Genomic DNA, 17,084 nt, shown 5'->3' on the forward strand with positions numbered 1-17,084 from the left:
CGTCCCTCCCAGAATCCTTCAGTTTGTAGCAATATGGCGGCGCCCGGTAGGCACATAGGGCACTCTATGCAGAGAAACGGACGATTTCTTCTATATAACCTCGAGCAACTGTTGGGCCACAGGTAGGACGAGTTGATAAATGGTTATTTTAAATACGGGCGTTATTCATTCGTCTCCTATGTTGTGTTTTTTATTTGTTGCGACATGAGTGCGACAGCTGCAGCAGCTAGCGCCGTCTGACAGGAGGTCATGTCTTCACGTCGTTTACGTCAGCGAGCTGCTAGACGTGTGAAGCCCCAACTAACCAGCTACCAGCTGCTCTTAAATGTCTACATTAGTGAGGAAAATAGTAACTAAAACGTTAAAAAGCGTCACACCTGCATTTCCCACAACCATTAACTGCCTTTTGTAATCCTCGGCACATAAGAATATATCTGACACAAGGAGCTAGATGTGCTGAATAAGCTGCTGAGATGTTAGCTATGACGTGTGAATGTAAGAGCTGAAATGTCCGAGTTTGCTTGGAGGACCCTCTGCAAACAAGCAGGTCACAGATGAAACAGTGGCAGAGCCTTACTGATGTGCTGTCTGGCCAATACTCTTAGACGATACCAGATGTACAGAATGTGACCGCAGTGAAAGCTTTTTTTTTTCCTTTTTCACAAAAGTCGGCTGACGTTAGACAGGAAGTGTGGGAATGAGAGCGAGGCAGGTGTAACAGTGAAGATGTAAGGTGCAGAGGTAGTGATGGGCAAATTTAAATTCACCCAGAATAATGGACGAGAGCACAGGGAAGGTTGGAGACAAGTGTCAGGGAGATTTGTGACAGAAGTGCAGTGGTTCCCAAACTGTTTTTTGCTACCCAAACACTTAACAGTTTAATTCTAGGGAGATTTGTTGTGTTGACGTTAGTGGAAAATAAACCAGACCGCTGTTAAGTGAAACATATTTTGGTGTCATAGAGGAGAGCTTAATTTCAGCCAACAGACCTGTGAGGATACATCATCCAGTTAAAGCAGGTGTAGCGCTGGTCGTGTTTTTAGATTGAAGTGTAACAAGGATGGAAAAAATCATTCTGGCTAAACTGACAAAAATGATCTTTCAGGGGCTTCGGTTGGACCTCAGCTCTACGACAGCAAGCTGCAGAAGCCAATAAAGGTAAATGATATAAATTCAGTGTTTGTTAGTCAGTGGGTTAAATTTAGGAAGCGTTTGGATTCCATCAATGAGTTTAGTTGAGCAGGAAAATATCGAACTGAAAGGAGCATTTATTACATCAAAGCTTTCATTTTTAATCTTCACGTCTCGTCAATTGTGTTGCAGAATCGACAGAGTCCGTTGTTATCCCCAGGAAGAAAACATGGTATGAGCTGATCTGACTGTGAAGTGGGGTATTACAGCCTCTCATGCTCTTTTGTTTAAAGTGTTCTTTAAATGAGGCATTAAAATCATGTTTTTCTTTATCAAACAGGAGCAGAGAGGCAGTGCTGGAGGCGCTGGCTTCAACTGTCAGCAGGGTGAGAACACCTTCACATCTTTCACTGTATTCATGAAGATGGATTTTTAGCTTGGATTGACCGCCTTTTCTTTGCCCCTGCAGGATCCCACAGCATATCCCTACCAATTCCAGGATGATCCTTACCTCTCTCCCAGGACTTCTACTGAGTTTGTATGTTAAAACATATCTTTATGCTTGTATGTATATTTAGGGACACTGCTAGTTACATCAGACAGTTTCTCTTTTTATTTAATTCATTTCAAGAGTCTTAGATCAGGTAATGCAGACAACTTTGTTTTTTGCCTGTATTGCTCATTACTCTGTGAGCAACCTAATAAACCAGCTTTATTGTATCTCTGCAGAAGCTGTTCTCTCTCTCTCAGGAGTCGGGCAGATCTGCAGCCAAATACATCGTCAACAACAACCCCAAACTCTTCACCAAAGACTTTGCAGAACCTCATATACCCGTAAGAAATACACAGCAGTGTGTGGAGGTGTGGGTATGTAGTGTAGTGCTGCTCTCATATTGTGCAGTTTCTTTTCACTAAGCAATTGGTTGTTCTGTGTGTGTCTGTCTGTGTGTATGTAGTGTCTGATGCCAGAGACTGTATCCCTGCATCTTGAGGAGGTGAGTGAGGAAGCACTGAAGGAAAGGATCACCCTGAGGAAAGTTACAGCTGCTGTTGACATGTATGATCAGTTACTGCAAGCTGGTGAGAACACATGCACACACGCACGCACACATGCACACACACACACACGCACACATGCACACATGCACACACACATGCACGCACAGCATGAATATCGTAAAGCTGTACTCCAAATACTTATTTACTCTGCTATTGTGTGCATCAGTAGTATAGGTGTTGTCTGCAGAAGTTCTTTGCATTTTACAGAATGTTACTTTGGAGCTCAAAGTTTCACATTTAAAAATGTTTTTTTGCAATTTTTTTTCAGGCACTACTGTCTCCGTGGAAACAACCCATAGCCTGCTGGACCTTATCTGTCTCTACAGCGACAGGGACCCCGTCCAGGACGGGGAGCCACAGACAGACGACGCAGTGAGTTCCCGCCTGACGTAACATTAAAGTAGCTGCTCCAATGAAAAGGACGTTAGCACTGCAGGATACTTCTCTGTTTTTGCTCCGCAGGAATTTGGAGAGGAGCTGAAGAAAAGGAAAGCACGGGTCCGCCGAGCTTCAGACTTCCTGAAGTTCACCTGGAAAGAGAACAACAATGCGGAGAGAATCTTTAACCTGCTGCCAGAGCGGGATACACGCTGTTACTCTGCTCTCATCAGAGGCATGGTCAAGGTAGGCGTGCATCAGAGTCACAGGCTAAATGCAGGCCTGCAGCATTGCAACAGCAGTGAAAGGGTCATTTTAGTGTATCCTAATATTCGTGTGTGTGTGTGTGTCTGTGTGTGTCCCCACAGCATGGAGCCTATGCAAAGGCATTCAGCATGTACACAGATATGCTTAACAACAGGCTGACAGGTGAGCTGCTTTGGTTAAATACTGTGTAGAGGCCACATGATTGCTTCTAGCAATGATGTGGCCTTTCGTGTAGTTATTCTTCTCATCATTTAAATGAGTCTTGAACTTAAATTGAATGAATTTTGTGTCTTCTTACGCTGATAAGGAAATATGTTGTTTCATCAAAGATGTAAAAACTGGAGGACTCTTATAGCCCGACTCAGTTTAACTGTGGGTGTTGTTCTTGACCTGTGATGATACGCTGTATATGCTGTGGACACAAGTATTGGGCCACGACTCTTAATCTTTGAATTCAACACAACACCAGCAGCTCCTGTGGGTGTAATGAGGTGGCCAAGTACTTTTGGCCATATACTCTGTATTTTTGTATATATTATACATTATATATGTAATCTGTTAACTAATAACCCAATCGTTTCCCTTCAGCTGATGTCCACATCTTCAATGCTCTGATCTCAGCAGCTTCAGACGTCCGAGACAAATTTAATGAGCGATGGGACCTCGTTGCTGTAAGACCCTTCACACCGATTTATTTCTCGCTGCTGCACAATGCTTTTGTATTTATAAAAAAAAAAAAAAAAAAGCAAACACACACAAGTAATTTGTCCTGTAGTAAAGATGTTTTGTATTTACTGCCATCTTTGCACTGGTAGTTTGGTCGTTTCCAACCTCTCAAAGCTAAAAGTTCATCAGGGTTCCCGCTCTCTTCTCCATTGGACCCTTTCTGGTCTCCTAGTTAATATTCACAATGGCGTCTCCTTGTCTGTCTGCAGGAGCTGTTGAACCAGATGAATCAGCAGAAAGTTCGTCCTAACCTGTTGACCTTCAACAGCGTCCTCAAAGCTCTGAGACGCTGCGGCTTCTTGGCCAAAACACAAGCTCTGCACACTCTGAATGAGATGAAGGCGCTGGGGATAGGTAACGCCACCATTCGTGTTTTATTACCTGGTGTTTTACAGGCAAGTCTTATTTTTTTCTCTGAGAGTGAGTGTGTGTGTGTGTGCGCAGCTCCCAGCCTGGCCTCCTATGACCACATCCTGGCAGTCTTTTACAAATCAGGTAGCCCTGCAGTTGCTCTCATACGTGACCCTCACAGGCATCTGCGCTGTTTGTCGGCTGCATGCTTTTAAATGTGCATTCACCCCATGTGTTTCCTCTCCAGCCTCTTCTGCACAGAACAACACTGACCTTCTTCAGGAGGTGATAGCTGAGCTGGAGGGACACATCTTCACCTGCCAGGACCCTGACGATGGTATATCACGGCGCACGACAGATTTAGCAAATCTTTCCTTTTGTTCGGGTAGAACAAACGTGCGTTCATGTGACATTGAATGTGACGCTTGACAGAAAAGGTTAGGGGAGGGTTTTCTTTAGAAGACTGATACCACTCTTATGTTTTAGAATGAAGTTTATCTTTGCTCAAAGATTGGAAGCAGAGAAAGCAGCCTAGCTCTGTTGGAAGAACCAGCTTTCCACCGACGAGCCACCGGTGCCTGATCCGAAAACTGGTTCCACGCACTCCCACCGAAATGAGACCGATGCCAAGCAAAACTGCTTTTCTTACCGCTGTTGATGACATCAGATGCTACAAATTCTTAGATGATTCACAGATTCTGTCAGTATCCCACAGATTATTGCTCAACTTTTCCTGCGTAGCACTAACAATCTCCAGCGCTCAAACCTATTTAATCGTCAGCCGGTGATTAAGAATCACAAGCACCATCATTGCAGCACTTGAAGTAAGGTTTATTTAACATGTCCTTGCCTGCTTTGCTTATTCCATGGAAACACAGTCCACCTACAAGAGATACAACCCGTTCATTTGCTGGATTTTCTCACTTTTTTGTACAGAACCAGGCTGTCTTCGTATAACCCTGTATTCAGTCTTAATGTTAAGCTACGCCAACAGTGGCTGCTGGTTAACGCAAGTATTTCACACAAAAACAACTCCCCCAAAAAACATTGCACTCTAGAATCCAGGGAGCGGATTCCTTTAAGTGCGTGGGAAACAAAGTCAAGTCTTGTTACACATGCTGAGGGTAAAATTCTTTTCCTTGTTACACCCACAAAATGACCATTTCATTACTTGATTTTTTTGTTTGCTTGTTTGTTTGCTTGTTTTTTGTGCCCATTGAGCCCGAGCTGAACTGTTCCTCTCCACAGCTACACTACAAAACAGGACGTAAGCGTCCTCGACCGTGAAGACCTGGAGTCGCTGTTACTCCCGGTCACATTGTCCTCCAGCTGAGCGGGATGGTTTTCATAGCAGATTGGCTCATATCCAGTATTATTATCACTTGTTATCACATACTTGGTGATGAAACGATGCCGGTATGTGTTAATGTTTAAACATCGAGCAGCGCTGTGCTTACCTTGGCATTCCTGTGGCATTCAGTGCAGCCTCAAGACTGCACATTAGGGTTTTATTGATGTCTGCAATCTGTAAAGGCGCGATATTTGAAAGCAAATCCAGTCTTTTCAGTTTAAGTGGAGGAGACTTTATATTTGTATGTAACTATGCTGTATATAACTTTATATAAAATGTGACTATTCTTAAAAAAAAAAAAAAAAAAAAAAGAACAAACGTGCGGACATGCGGATGGTAAAACTGATGCTGTGTTCTCTCTCTGTCTCTCCAGTTCTGTTCTTCTCCAGCGCAATGAGAATAGTGAGTCCTGCTTAGAGTCTCGACAGTGTCATGGCAGCGTTTGATTCTTAGCTCCCAGATCAGTGGTGACACAATTATCAGCCATACATTATAATTAAAGGAGGCTATGCCCTGCTTATACAGCGTGACCTGTTTCCGCGTGCATGCTTTTTGTCCTTGCAGTGTTTGGACAGTAAAGATCTGGAGCTGGGATATAAAATCCAGAGTTTGGTAGATGTCGGGGAGAACTGGAGGCTGCTGGGAGACTCCTTCCAGCAGAGCATTTACTAGTAAGTAGGAACCCTCTGCTAACTTCTAACGATATGGTCGTGCAGTGCAGTGTAATCACTCTGAATCTGTATCTGATCCAGTTATAAGCAGTAAACGTGGGTAGGTAAACAACCATTCTCCCTCCTCTGCAGTGGTCGCTTCTTCAACCTGCTGTGCATGATGGAGCACATAGATGTGGTGCTGAAATGGTACAAGCAGATCATTCCCTCGGTCAGTGCATATCTGCTTCTCTCTGTCTGCTCCATGTGCTTATATTATATGCATATGTAAATGATATTTAAATATATGCACATAATGTCTCAGTTAGTTATAATCTGTCACAAGTGCGCTAAGTTGAGAAAAAAGGGGATAAAACTGATTTGTTTTGGAAGATTTGGCTGTCTCTGTCTTATAAAGGAAAAAATAAAGAAATAATAGGTTTCACCTTCAGTCTTGCTTTAACTACCTTTCCTTATATCCTGCGTTTGTAGCTCTACTACCCCAACCCTCAGGGAATGAGGGACCTGCTGCAGGCCCTGGACACGGACAGCCGTCTGGACTTGCTGCCTTCTATATGGAAAGGTGAGTTCCAAGATGCATTGTTCAGTGCATATCTTGAGTAGACAATGCATTGATTGTTTAAAAAGCCCCTTCCTCTGCATGTCAGGATCTGTCACACTGACCTGTTTTTTCAGACATCAAGACTCTCGGGCACGATAACAAACCTGATCTGGTGGAGGAGCTGCTCGGCCTCATGGCCAGAGAGAAACACAGTCCTGAGGTCAGTCTGACGACATTTGTGTTATCAGTTTTCGCTATCTGGACAGTGATGTCGAGCGAGTTAGTAATGCCGACCTGAGTGTGTTTCTATGAGCTCGCCTGCCTTTTGCCTGCAGGTTCAGGAGTCCTTTGCAGCATGTGCTCTGGATGTAAAGAGTGTATTTGATTTGAGGCCCAGTATAGAGTGGAGCGCCGCCTCCCTCTCACACATCACCACACTGCTGCTGCGAGCTAACAAGACCCGACAGGCCTGGTGAGAGCGACAGCCGCACATGTCAGGAGGAGAACTTTTACTGTATTCTGACTTGGCTGCAATCTAATGTCACCTTTTCTCTGCAGGGAGATGCTGCAGCTCTTCAAGTCCAGGAACAGAGTTCCTTCGTAAGTCTCACTTCAGACTAGACTCATAATGAGTGATGACAATGACAAAGCCCACACTACTTCATCATGTCACACATGAACAACAATTGCTGTTTTTTATGCAGAAAACTTCACCTGTGTAACTTTATTTAGGACATTTTAAAACTGATAGTAAAGAGTTTGAAAAGAAGACAAATGTCTTCACAAAAAAGAAATCCACTTTCTTCTTTTCAAGCTCTCAAAGCTACTGTGAGCTTGATGATCCAGAACCTGCACAGACGAACGCTTGTGTTGGCTGAGTTGCCTCTGACTCTGTTTCCTGCTGTGTTGCTCTACAGCGAGGGGCTCTTGAACAACTTCCTGTCAGTGTGCCACAGTGACGGCGACTCCCAGAAAGCAGTGCAGCTGGTGCAGCTGTCTGCAGCCTTCTGCCTGCCAACAACATGGAGGCTAGCAAAGAGAGCACTGGCTGAGTTTGATCTGACTGAAGAGCAAAGGTAAGCGGGATACATGAGAGAGATATCTGGATAGATATATAGTTTTGTTATTTAATTACAAAAACACCTCAAGATTGGATATTTGGTTAAATTGCCCTTATCAAGTTACACTGTTACCAGATTTTATGGGTTGATATCAGTAAACCTGGCATAATTCTGGCTGAGGTCTGGATTTTGACTAATCCAAATGTTCTACATCATCCCTCCACCCGTGGTTGGGGTCACTGCCCTGCTGAAACATTCAGTTATGTTCAGCATCCAAGGTGGCTGGAGGTTATACTCAAAACTTCTAAGGAAGTCTGCTTCCTTTGCTGAAGTGTATCAGTTCCACTGACCATAAAACAGCCCCAGAGTGATGCATCCATCACTTTGTCTCATCTGTCCAAACATGCATGTGGTTAATCGTGGCTAGAAAATTCAAGCACCGTAAACCTTTACCACAGGGGGCAGTATTATGAGTTTAAACTTGCAAAAGATTTATTACAAAAAGTGCTTTTATTGGATGGATAGATGGATGGATTTTGAGCTGTTGTTTTCCACTTGGTGAATGATTTCTTCAGACATCAGCAATGACATCATAGCTCCCAATCCCAATGGTTGGGCATTGCACAGCTACAAGCATTTCACCCCCATGTCATACTGTGTATGGTTGTGTGTGTGTGACAAATAAAATTTGAATTTGAATCCCATTTATTCTGCTAAAGCTTACACACTGTATCTCGTCTCTCTGACCCTTCCAGAGCTATTTTATCTGAGCTGGAGATTGCAGGAGAGCCGTCTGACTGACTGAGACAACACCGAGTGACCCAGCGTAGACTCGCATCTTCTAAATGCATACAGAGTCTGTACCTTCCTTATCTCTGGATGTAAAATAAATACATTGTGACCCTGTCCTTGTTTTTTATTGTTTGGTCACTAGGTGGTGCTGTTTTACCTGATTGTTTTCAGCTCTGCCTTTTATGAAAAATAGTTTCATGCTCGCTCAAAACCATTTTAATAGTAGAAGAAGAGCATCTGAAACGTATAAGTGCTTCTTCTGATTCTACAAAATGAATAAATAATAATGATGATAATAATAATAATAATAATAATAGCACTAGATTTGCTGTCCAAGACGGATGGTCTACAGTTCATGGCAATTAGCTGTGTTGGTGGAGGGGAGGGGGCTGGGGTGTGGATGCATTCAGTGTGTGTGATAACAAAACAACTTCCTGAACTTACTGATAAGCTGCTTCCTTAAATGTCATATTTTGGGATCTGGAATGCTGCTTTGGCCGTTCTTCAGTGTCTCCTCATAGACCTCCTGCATAATTAGAAGAAACTTCCAGATGTTAAAAACAGTGGTGTTCCTGCAGAATCAGGTATGCACACTGAGGCTTTCTGTCCTGCGTGTTTGGACAAGACGTGCCGTCTGACATGCATTTATGTATCATTCCATCTCATTCGAACATTGCGCTGGACCTTTAACACTAAATTTTTAGGGCAAAGATTCATTCAAGCATTCGAAAACAACTTTACTACTTATTAATTTTTTTGCTATTGTGTATTTATTTTTAGCTGCAATCAGTACAGAGAAAACCCTTACATCATGTCTGTACCTGTGTGCACGTGGGAGGTGCTGGGAACAATATAGGTGTGTTTGAGCGTGCATGTGTATTTCAGTCAAAATAGTTTTCACTCCACCAATCATCAGCCGAGCTGGCAGCACGACCAAATAAGGACAAGTGGACTGAAGAAGGAGGAGGGTGGGGGGGACTTTAAAATGGGTGTGGTCTTAGGACAGAGCATCGTTCTCTAGAGCAACAGCCTATCATCACACACACACAAACACAATCGTTGATGGACCTGATTTAGGACAGACATGAGAAAACACCCTCCTTCACGTGCTCTCACTTCACCCTTATTTCTTCTTCTGAGACAAACCTGAACGACCCGGCTGATGACACTCACCTATTTAAGGCTAACTGTGGGTGTAGCTAAGGGACAGAAGTGCCCTGAATGAGCTGCAACGACAGGACGCGTGTAAAGTTACAACATCAGAGTTTAATTTGCCTTGATTAAAGGATGAAATGTAACCAAATACTTAATACCTTGCAAAAACACAGACACACGCGCACACACAAATAATGTCCGGAGCAACAGTGGAAGTAGAAGCATTCTTTTTTCCTCCTTTACTGACTCAGCATGAGTGTGCAGTACTGCAGCGGAGGTCAGAGGTCAAACCTGTTCACAAACACAGGATGTTTTTAATACCTCAGTCTGGTAATAGCAGGTTGTTGGTGATAAAAATGAAGGGACATGAGAGGAAAACATCATCGGCAGGAGGAGGATAGGGGCATACTGGTTTGACCTCAAAAAAGCATGCAACTGTAGGTACAGGTCTCTGATGGTGAACCCGCCAAAGCGCAAACTTAGAGGAGACCGTGCTTTTGCTGTAGCAACTCCAAAACCATGGAGCGATCTGCCTTTAGAGATTAGACAGGCCTCTTTGCTGCCTGTTTTTTAAATCACTCCTGAAAGCCCACCTCTGCACTGCCTTTGACACCATGTGAGATGTTGGTTTTAGTTGTAGTTATATTTTAGTTGTTTTTAGTTCATTCTATGCTATTTAATCTTATTTTTTTATTATATGGCTGTTTTAATTTTTTATGTGTTTTATTGATTTATTTTTGCTGTTTTCTTTTATTCTCTTGTTTTTAACTTACTTTCTGTACAGCACTTTGGTCCTGTGCTGGCTATTTTAAAGTGCGTTATAAATAAAACTGGATTGGATTGCAGTAATTATCATAATTAGTATTATATTTATTTATTCTCATGACTTATTTTTATGATTATTATTTCGATTATTTGCAAGTGCTCTTGATGACACTAATGAATAGCTAACTGTGATTAAAAAGCCAATCAGAGAGACAATTAACTGAACATCATTAAAAGGAAATAGTAACAATAATAATACAGCGCTGTAATGTAACAAATAAATCACTCCCAGTTCTCACTTTTTTGGAGTATTATATGTTCTGTAACAGATTCTGATGATGTCATAATGTGAGTTACTGATGATGCTGCCACAACACGTTGGAACAGTGGTATCATGATATCCTTGGTCTCTTTCAAAAACACGGGACTATATAAAAGTTTAGGATATGAAGTATAAAATATAGTAAACAGTATAGTCATGAAGTATAGAATACTTCAGCTGACATATGCAATAACACCCTCTTTCAGTGATGTCGTCCAAAAGGATCGTGCACATACTGCATGGACTTAGACAATACTATGTTGTCTGCGTGCTTTTAATATATTGTCATATTCAAATACATGTAAAGAGGAATGCCCACATGTGCATATCAAACCTGTATGGTACAGTTATGGGAAAATGTTTTAGGTGCCTGACATGTTAACCTTCAGGTGTTTGATCAGTCCCAGCTCCATTCATCCAGATACAGACGACACAATGTGTCGCTGGATCATGATACCATCGTTCCTACGGACAGCGTATGCTTTCTCTACTGCAAGTTGCTATGGCGATTCTCACCTTTTGTGTGAGAGCCTGTGCTCTATTTTCCCCTAGGGATCAATAAAGTATTCTGATTCTGATTCTGATAACAGGTGAACAGCATGCATTGATTTGATTTAGGCTTTTAATCTGGGCCGCGTTCCATTTGTGTGAGGGAGTTTTAGGACACACTGACATTGGATAACGCTGTCTGTCACTGCACCTGTGAATTTCCTGTCAAACAAAACGTCTTAAGTTACTTTTTGTTGTTTATGATAATATTTAATTTCCAGCTTAGTGTGGCATCTCATTTAAGTTCTGTGAACTCATGGCAGTGTAATGTAGCTTAATGGCTTACCACTGTTTACTCTGATTAACGCACACACAAAGACACCTGGCCACACAGCTGAGCGATACAATCCTTACGTGGATACACAGCGTGAGCTTCTGTTCGGTGTATCTGAACATGTGTTTAAAACATTCGATCCATCCTGCCAAAACTGCACAATGCTCAGTCAGTCGGTCTGTTCCTGACTCTCTCCCATCTCCTGCTTGTCCACATCGCTTTCTGTTTCCTTGTGTTTTTTTCAGTGTGTCTCACGGGCATTACTGGAGAGCAAACAACACTCAATTTGAGCTGGCTGAGCAGCTTCCAGCTCAAATCCAAGGTTGTGTGGCTCTGTGGACTATGCTTCAACTACTTTTTCCTTTGTCATTTCAATTAGAATCATGGGCAATGTTTGAAGTTGTATTTGAAACAATTCAATATACATTATTATCCTATTATTGTGTAACATTACAAGGCACCAAAAACAAGGGCACTGTGTAGGGCCACACCTTTTACTCTTGCACGAATTGCAAAAAATCCTTCACTAACAATGGAAATGAAGGTGCCAGCTCAAAATGGGTACACTTCTAACAACAATTAAAGATGCTTTGACACTTTGTGACAACCAATCCCCCCATAGGGTTGGTTGTCTCTATTGTTTCAGTAAAAAATGGTGGTAAAAAATAAAGTATAACTTTTAATTTTTTTCAGACCAAGACATCAGTGAGTTTAGACATGAATATCACCTGGTGCTCCTTCCATATAAACCTTTCATTTGAAGTAGTGATAATTTGTGTGAACTTTTCAATGTACAGTCCTGATCAAAAGTTTAAAACCACTTGAAAAATGGAAAAATAAATCATATATTGCATGTTTGGATCTTAACGAGGTTCCAAGCAGAGCTTCAACATGCAACAAGAAGAAATGGGAGTAACACAAAATATTTTACTGAGCATGCAGTTTCCTGAAAACAATCAGATCAGAGGAACACGCAGGATGGTCCAAAAGAGTGATGTTATTCTCCTGGAAGTCCCTTGTCCTGCGGGTGTTGTGTACTGTAGTGTTGTCCTGTTGAAAAACCCAGTGGTTACCACACAGACGAGGGCCCTCAGTCATGAGGGATGCTCTCTGCAACATCTGGACACAGCCAGCAGCAGTTTGATGCCCCTGCACCTCCTGAAGCTCCATTGTTCAACTGAAGGAAAAAGCACCCCAGACCATTATGGCGCCTCCTCTACTGTGGCGCGTAGAAAACATCTCAGGTGGGATCCGCTCGTCATGCCAGTAACAATGGAAACCATCAGGACCATCAAGGTCCTGATGGTTTTTTCTCATCAGAGAATCAAACTTTCTTCCATCTTTCAATGTCCCATGTTTGGTGTTCTCTTGCAAAGTCCAAACGGTCGGTTCTTTGGAGTCCAAGGAGACAAGGCCTTTGAAGCCCTTCAGTCTCAGATGCCGTCTGATGGTTAAGAGGCTGCAGTCGGCACCAGTAACGGCCTTAATCTGGGTCTAGGATCATCCAGTGTCTTGGCGGACAACCAATTGGATCCTCCGGCTCAGTGCTGGTGACATTTTTTGGGTCTTCCACTTGACCTTTTTTGTTCCATAACCCTCAGGATCATTTAAGAAATTCCAAATAACCGTCTTACTGTGTCCGACCTCAGCAGTGCTGTGAGAGTGGACACAGCACTGACAGACCCCGCTCATGCAGTTCAACAACCCGACCACGTTCAAAAAGGGAACGTTTTTTTGCCTTTGCTATCAGAACGTCATAACAGCGTGACTACTGATAGAAAATGACAATGAATCCACATTTTTGCACAGATTTGCACATGTGGTCCTAAACTTTTGATCAGCTGTAAAACAGCCTCGTTTCAGTTTAAGCCTTATTTTCAATAAACTGCACGCTCAATAAAACTATCTCTACTTTCAAGATTAGGCTTCAAACTTTCCTTTTTGCTAAAGCATATAGTTAGGGCTGGACCAGGTGACCCTGAATCCTCCCTTAGTTATGCTGCAATAGACATAGGCTGCCAGGGATTCCCATGATGCATTGAGTTTTTCCTTTCCAGTCACCTTTCTCACTCACTATGGTAAATGGTAAATGGCCTGTATTTGTATAGCGCTTTTCTAGTCCCTAAGGACCCCAAAGCGCTTTACACAACCAGTCATCCACCCATTCACACACTGGTGATGGCAGCTACATTGTAGCCACAGCCTGCCTGGGGCGCACTGACAGAGGCGAGGCTGCTGGACACTGGCGCCACCGGGCCCTCTGACCACCACCAGTAGGCAACGTGAAGTGTCTTGCCCAAGGACACAATGACCGAGACTGTCCAAGCCGGGGCTCAAACCGGCAACCTTCCGATTACAAGGCGAACTCCCAACTCTTGAGCCACGATCGCCCACTATCACTATCACTCACTATGTGTTAACAGACCTCTCTGCATTGAATCGTACCTGTTATTAATCTCTGGCTCTCTTCCACAGCATGTCTTTATCCTGTCTTCCTTCTCTCTCCCCAACCAATCACAGCAGATGGCTCCGCCCCTCCCTGGTTCCTGGTTCTGCCGGAGGTTTCTTCCTGTTAAAAGGGAGTTTTTCCTTCCCACTGTCGCCAAAGTGCTTGCTCATAGGGGGTCATATGATGGTTGGGTTTTTCTCTGTATCTATTATTGTACGATCTACTGTACAGTATAAAGCGCCTTGAGGCGACTGTTGTTGTGATTTGGCGCTGTATAAATAAAACTGAATTGAATTGAATTAAAATGGTTTGTCTCACTCCCATTTCTTCTTATTGTTGCACATTGAAGCTCTGTTTGGAAACTTGGATCCAACCATGCAAAATATGGGTTTTCTTGCCATTTTTCAAGTGGTCTGAAACTTTTGATTGGGGATGTATGAGCAGTGAAATGTAGGAAGTTTCAGTGCTGATATAATCTATCCATTATTAAAGCCACAAAACACCTGGAACAGATAAGAGTATTTGAAGAATTTCCATTAAAAAATATCAGTAGTTCCTGGTATTTGTTGAAGACAAACAGCCTTTTTGTTTGTTTTTAACTTTTCCAGCACATAGTCTTGACAGTAGTAAATGGCCTGTATTTGTATTTGTATTACAAAGTAGTGAGCAAATCAGTTTATTATGTGCTTTAAACATCTGAGAACAAACAGGAACTACATTAACATCAAACTGTCTCATTAAGAGTCACACAGGTCACAGTTTTGACATATTGTATGCTCCTGGATTGCCATGGGTACAATCTAGTTTCTTAGACAGATTTCTGTGGGAAGAATCTGTGGGCACATTTCTTTTCTTGTTTGAACATTCTCTTTTTAGCATCAATATTTCTCATCCTCCAGTATTTGGTGACAACCAACCACAGCATCCGCAAGACAACCTTCCCCAACTGACCTACTGACAATCATTTAAGCTAGCTCAAACAATGAACAGCTGACTCAAATCAAAGGAAATACCTTGAGCTTTTAAATGAATGTCTCAGATGACTAATATTGTGTGAACTTTTAATACAACAACAACAACTAGTGTGTTTTCCACAAAATGACCACTACACTAACATGGACAGATTAGGTGAGACGTGTGATATCAACACAGTTTATAGCGGCCTCTCATGTGGCGATAACAAGCAATGGGACGACCAACCCACAAATTTCTATTCTAATAAGTCATTCTTTTATTACATATGAACACAGAACCAACGATAAAATGCAAAGTTGAAAGAGTTTTCAAACAACAATAATTCTGTTTTAAGAAGTAGAACAGAGCCTGCTCAGCACTGCCTTTGCTCCCTGTGTAAGTTCATGTTGTGGCTGCTGGACTGGGGTCAGTATGCACTCAGCTATAACATCACTCTAGGTGCTAGCTTTGCATTTGCATACTGTCTGTGCTGATGCTTGCAAAGAGCTTGTGTTGTGTCAGCAGCATAAGGCAGTTGTTTCTGTCCTGGATGCAATTTACACTTTACCATCACCTTCTTGTTCTTTTATGCAATAAATAAAGGTTTTGTCCATATCTGCGCTCCTCAAAATCTGTAAATTTTCCTTCTCCTCCTGGCACCAAACCGAGACCAACTGATCGTAGTTGTGGCTGGAGTCAGAGCGTATGATCTGGACCAACTTCAACAGGGTGGCATTTGGCTTTTATTTAAAAATATATGTATTAACAAAATGTAGTCACTTATGAGCAGCTGTGCTTCCCATCTTAAATAATAAATCAGTACACTCAGGCACCTTTACAGGCTACACAACAGAGATGTACATAGTACAATGCAAATGCACTTGTGCCTTAGACTGCAACGTGTACAGGGCAGGAGAGATGCTTCCTCTATAGCTGCAGAAGTGATTCAGTGAACTCAACACACACAAACACAATGATAGTTGGAGCTAAGTTGTGAACGCAGAATGTACTCAACACATTTCCTATGATTCTGGAGTATTTCAGTGAGAACATAGTTACAAAACTGGAGCACAGGCTGATAATTGACCTTTTGTTTTTAGTTCCAAAGAAACATGAGGGGATGCTTCAAAAAGTCTGCCTTCCAGAGGCCGATCCACTCCAACACCAGTGTCCTCCTTAGCCACGAACGTTATCACAGTTGTTGCAAATGCACTAAGCCGCTGTTAGCTGGATCGTTAACTTGAGCTTGAGCTGCAGTAACTTAACTATAGTTTATTACTACTTTGGTTGTAAAGGTATATTAGTAGAAATCAGCTGAGGTGGCACAGTGACCTTTCTGGATGCTCCTTTTTCTGCCAAAGCCCTTCTATAACCACAACACTGAATAAAAAGGATCTTTGCTATTTATTAACGTCAGTTAAAGACAAATCCCCAGGCCGGCTGGAGGAGATTTTTTTGTTTTGTTAAAAGACTACTCAATATATCCAAGCTTTGGCAAACAGAGCTCATTCTCTATGACAATCAGGTTCAATCGCATCTAGCCACATTGTTTTGTGCACAAGCCAGTGCGGTCTAATCCAGCACTCATTAGTCTAGTATAAGGTTACAAAAACGACTAGACACTGGTTTCAGTTTACTGCTGCATTACTGGATTCATTCATTACAATAACAGCCATGAATTGCATGCCTTCTCTGTGTGGCTTTTTGGAAATGTCTTGCTCAGTGTCTGGCACAATCAAAGAATTGTGACAGTTCTGACAAGATGAAACACATCAGTCCACTGAGGGAGAGAGACATCACAGAGCAGGGGGAGGAAGGAAAGGTATGAGAAGAGTAGGAATGGGAAGAGGAGCAGGAGGAATTCCTACATGTACGGACTGGTAGGAGCAGCAGGGCTCTGACTGTTTACACATATTGTTTTAGAAAATGTAATAATCTGTAGAATAATCTGAAGCAGACTATAATTTAAAAATAAGCACATGACTGATGGTGATGCATATTAGAATTTGAGGTTGATATAATGAGTTTACTATCTCATTGGACCATTTTGTTGGCTATTACTTTGGATTCATGCTGCCCAAACAAAGAAACGGGTCCCTTTTCTGGCATTCTTGATAGAGTGTATGTTTTATTTATTTTATGTTTTATACTAAAGTTTCTTCTGCTTATCTGCACATAGCAGTTACATGTGAGTTGAGTTTAAATAAACATTTGCCAATGGTGTTCTTTCAGTGGCACATAGGTGTGGCAACTGCTTTTATATTAATTTAACGATTACAAAAACTTTA

The 17,084-nt window shown here is 42.2% G+C and overlaps 1 protein-coding gene across 2 annotated transcripts; it reads left to right on the plus strand.

Annotated features, from left to right (window-relative positions):
• The first annotated feature begins 13 nt into the window (after nucleotides 1–13).
• On the plus strand, nucleotides 14–8,442 carry ptcd3 (pentatricopeptide repeat domain 3). 2 transcript variants are annotated; one of them, XM_084939739.1, is made up of 23 exons: nucleotides 14–122; nucleotides 1,106–1,158; nucleotides 1,324–1,363; nucleotides 1,472–1,517; nucleotides 1,601–1,669; nucleotides 1,861–1,965; nucleotides 2,088–2,211; nucleotides 2,459–2,562; nucleotides 2,653–2,814; nucleotides 2,937–2,997; nucleotides 3,424–3,506; nucleotides 3,771–3,915; nucleotides 4,006–4,056; nucleotides 4,160–4,249; nucleotides 5,637–5,665; nucleotides 5,828–5,934; nucleotides 6,067–6,145; nucleotides 6,406–6,496; nucleotides 6,610–6,695; nucleotides 6,811–6,947; nucleotides 7,034–7,075; nucleotides 7,393–7,551; nucleotides 8,292–8,442. In XM_084939739.1, the coding sequence occupies exons 1-23, from the start codon at nucleotides 34–36 to the stop codon at nucleotides 8,335–8,337; spliced, it is 1,998 nt and encodes a 665-aa protein (XP_084795865.1). In that variant the 5' UTR covers nucleotides 14–33; the 3' UTR covers nucleotides 8,338–8,442. The 2 variants fall into 2 exon arrangements, with proteins under 2 accessions (XP_084795865.1, XP_084795856.1); XM_084939730.1 differs by having other exon boundaries at nucleotides 3,771–4,056.
• Nucleotides 8,443–17,084: the final 8,642 nt, after the last annotated feature.

The sequence above is a fragment of the Perissodus microlepis genome, chromosome 2, assembly GCF_051167445.1.
Source record: "Perissodus microlepis isolate ML-2025 ecotype Zambia chromosome 2, ASM5116744v1, whole genome shotgun sequence".
NCBI lineage: Eukaryota > Metazoa > Chordata > Actinopteri > Cichliformes > Cichlidae > Perissodus > Perissodus microlepis.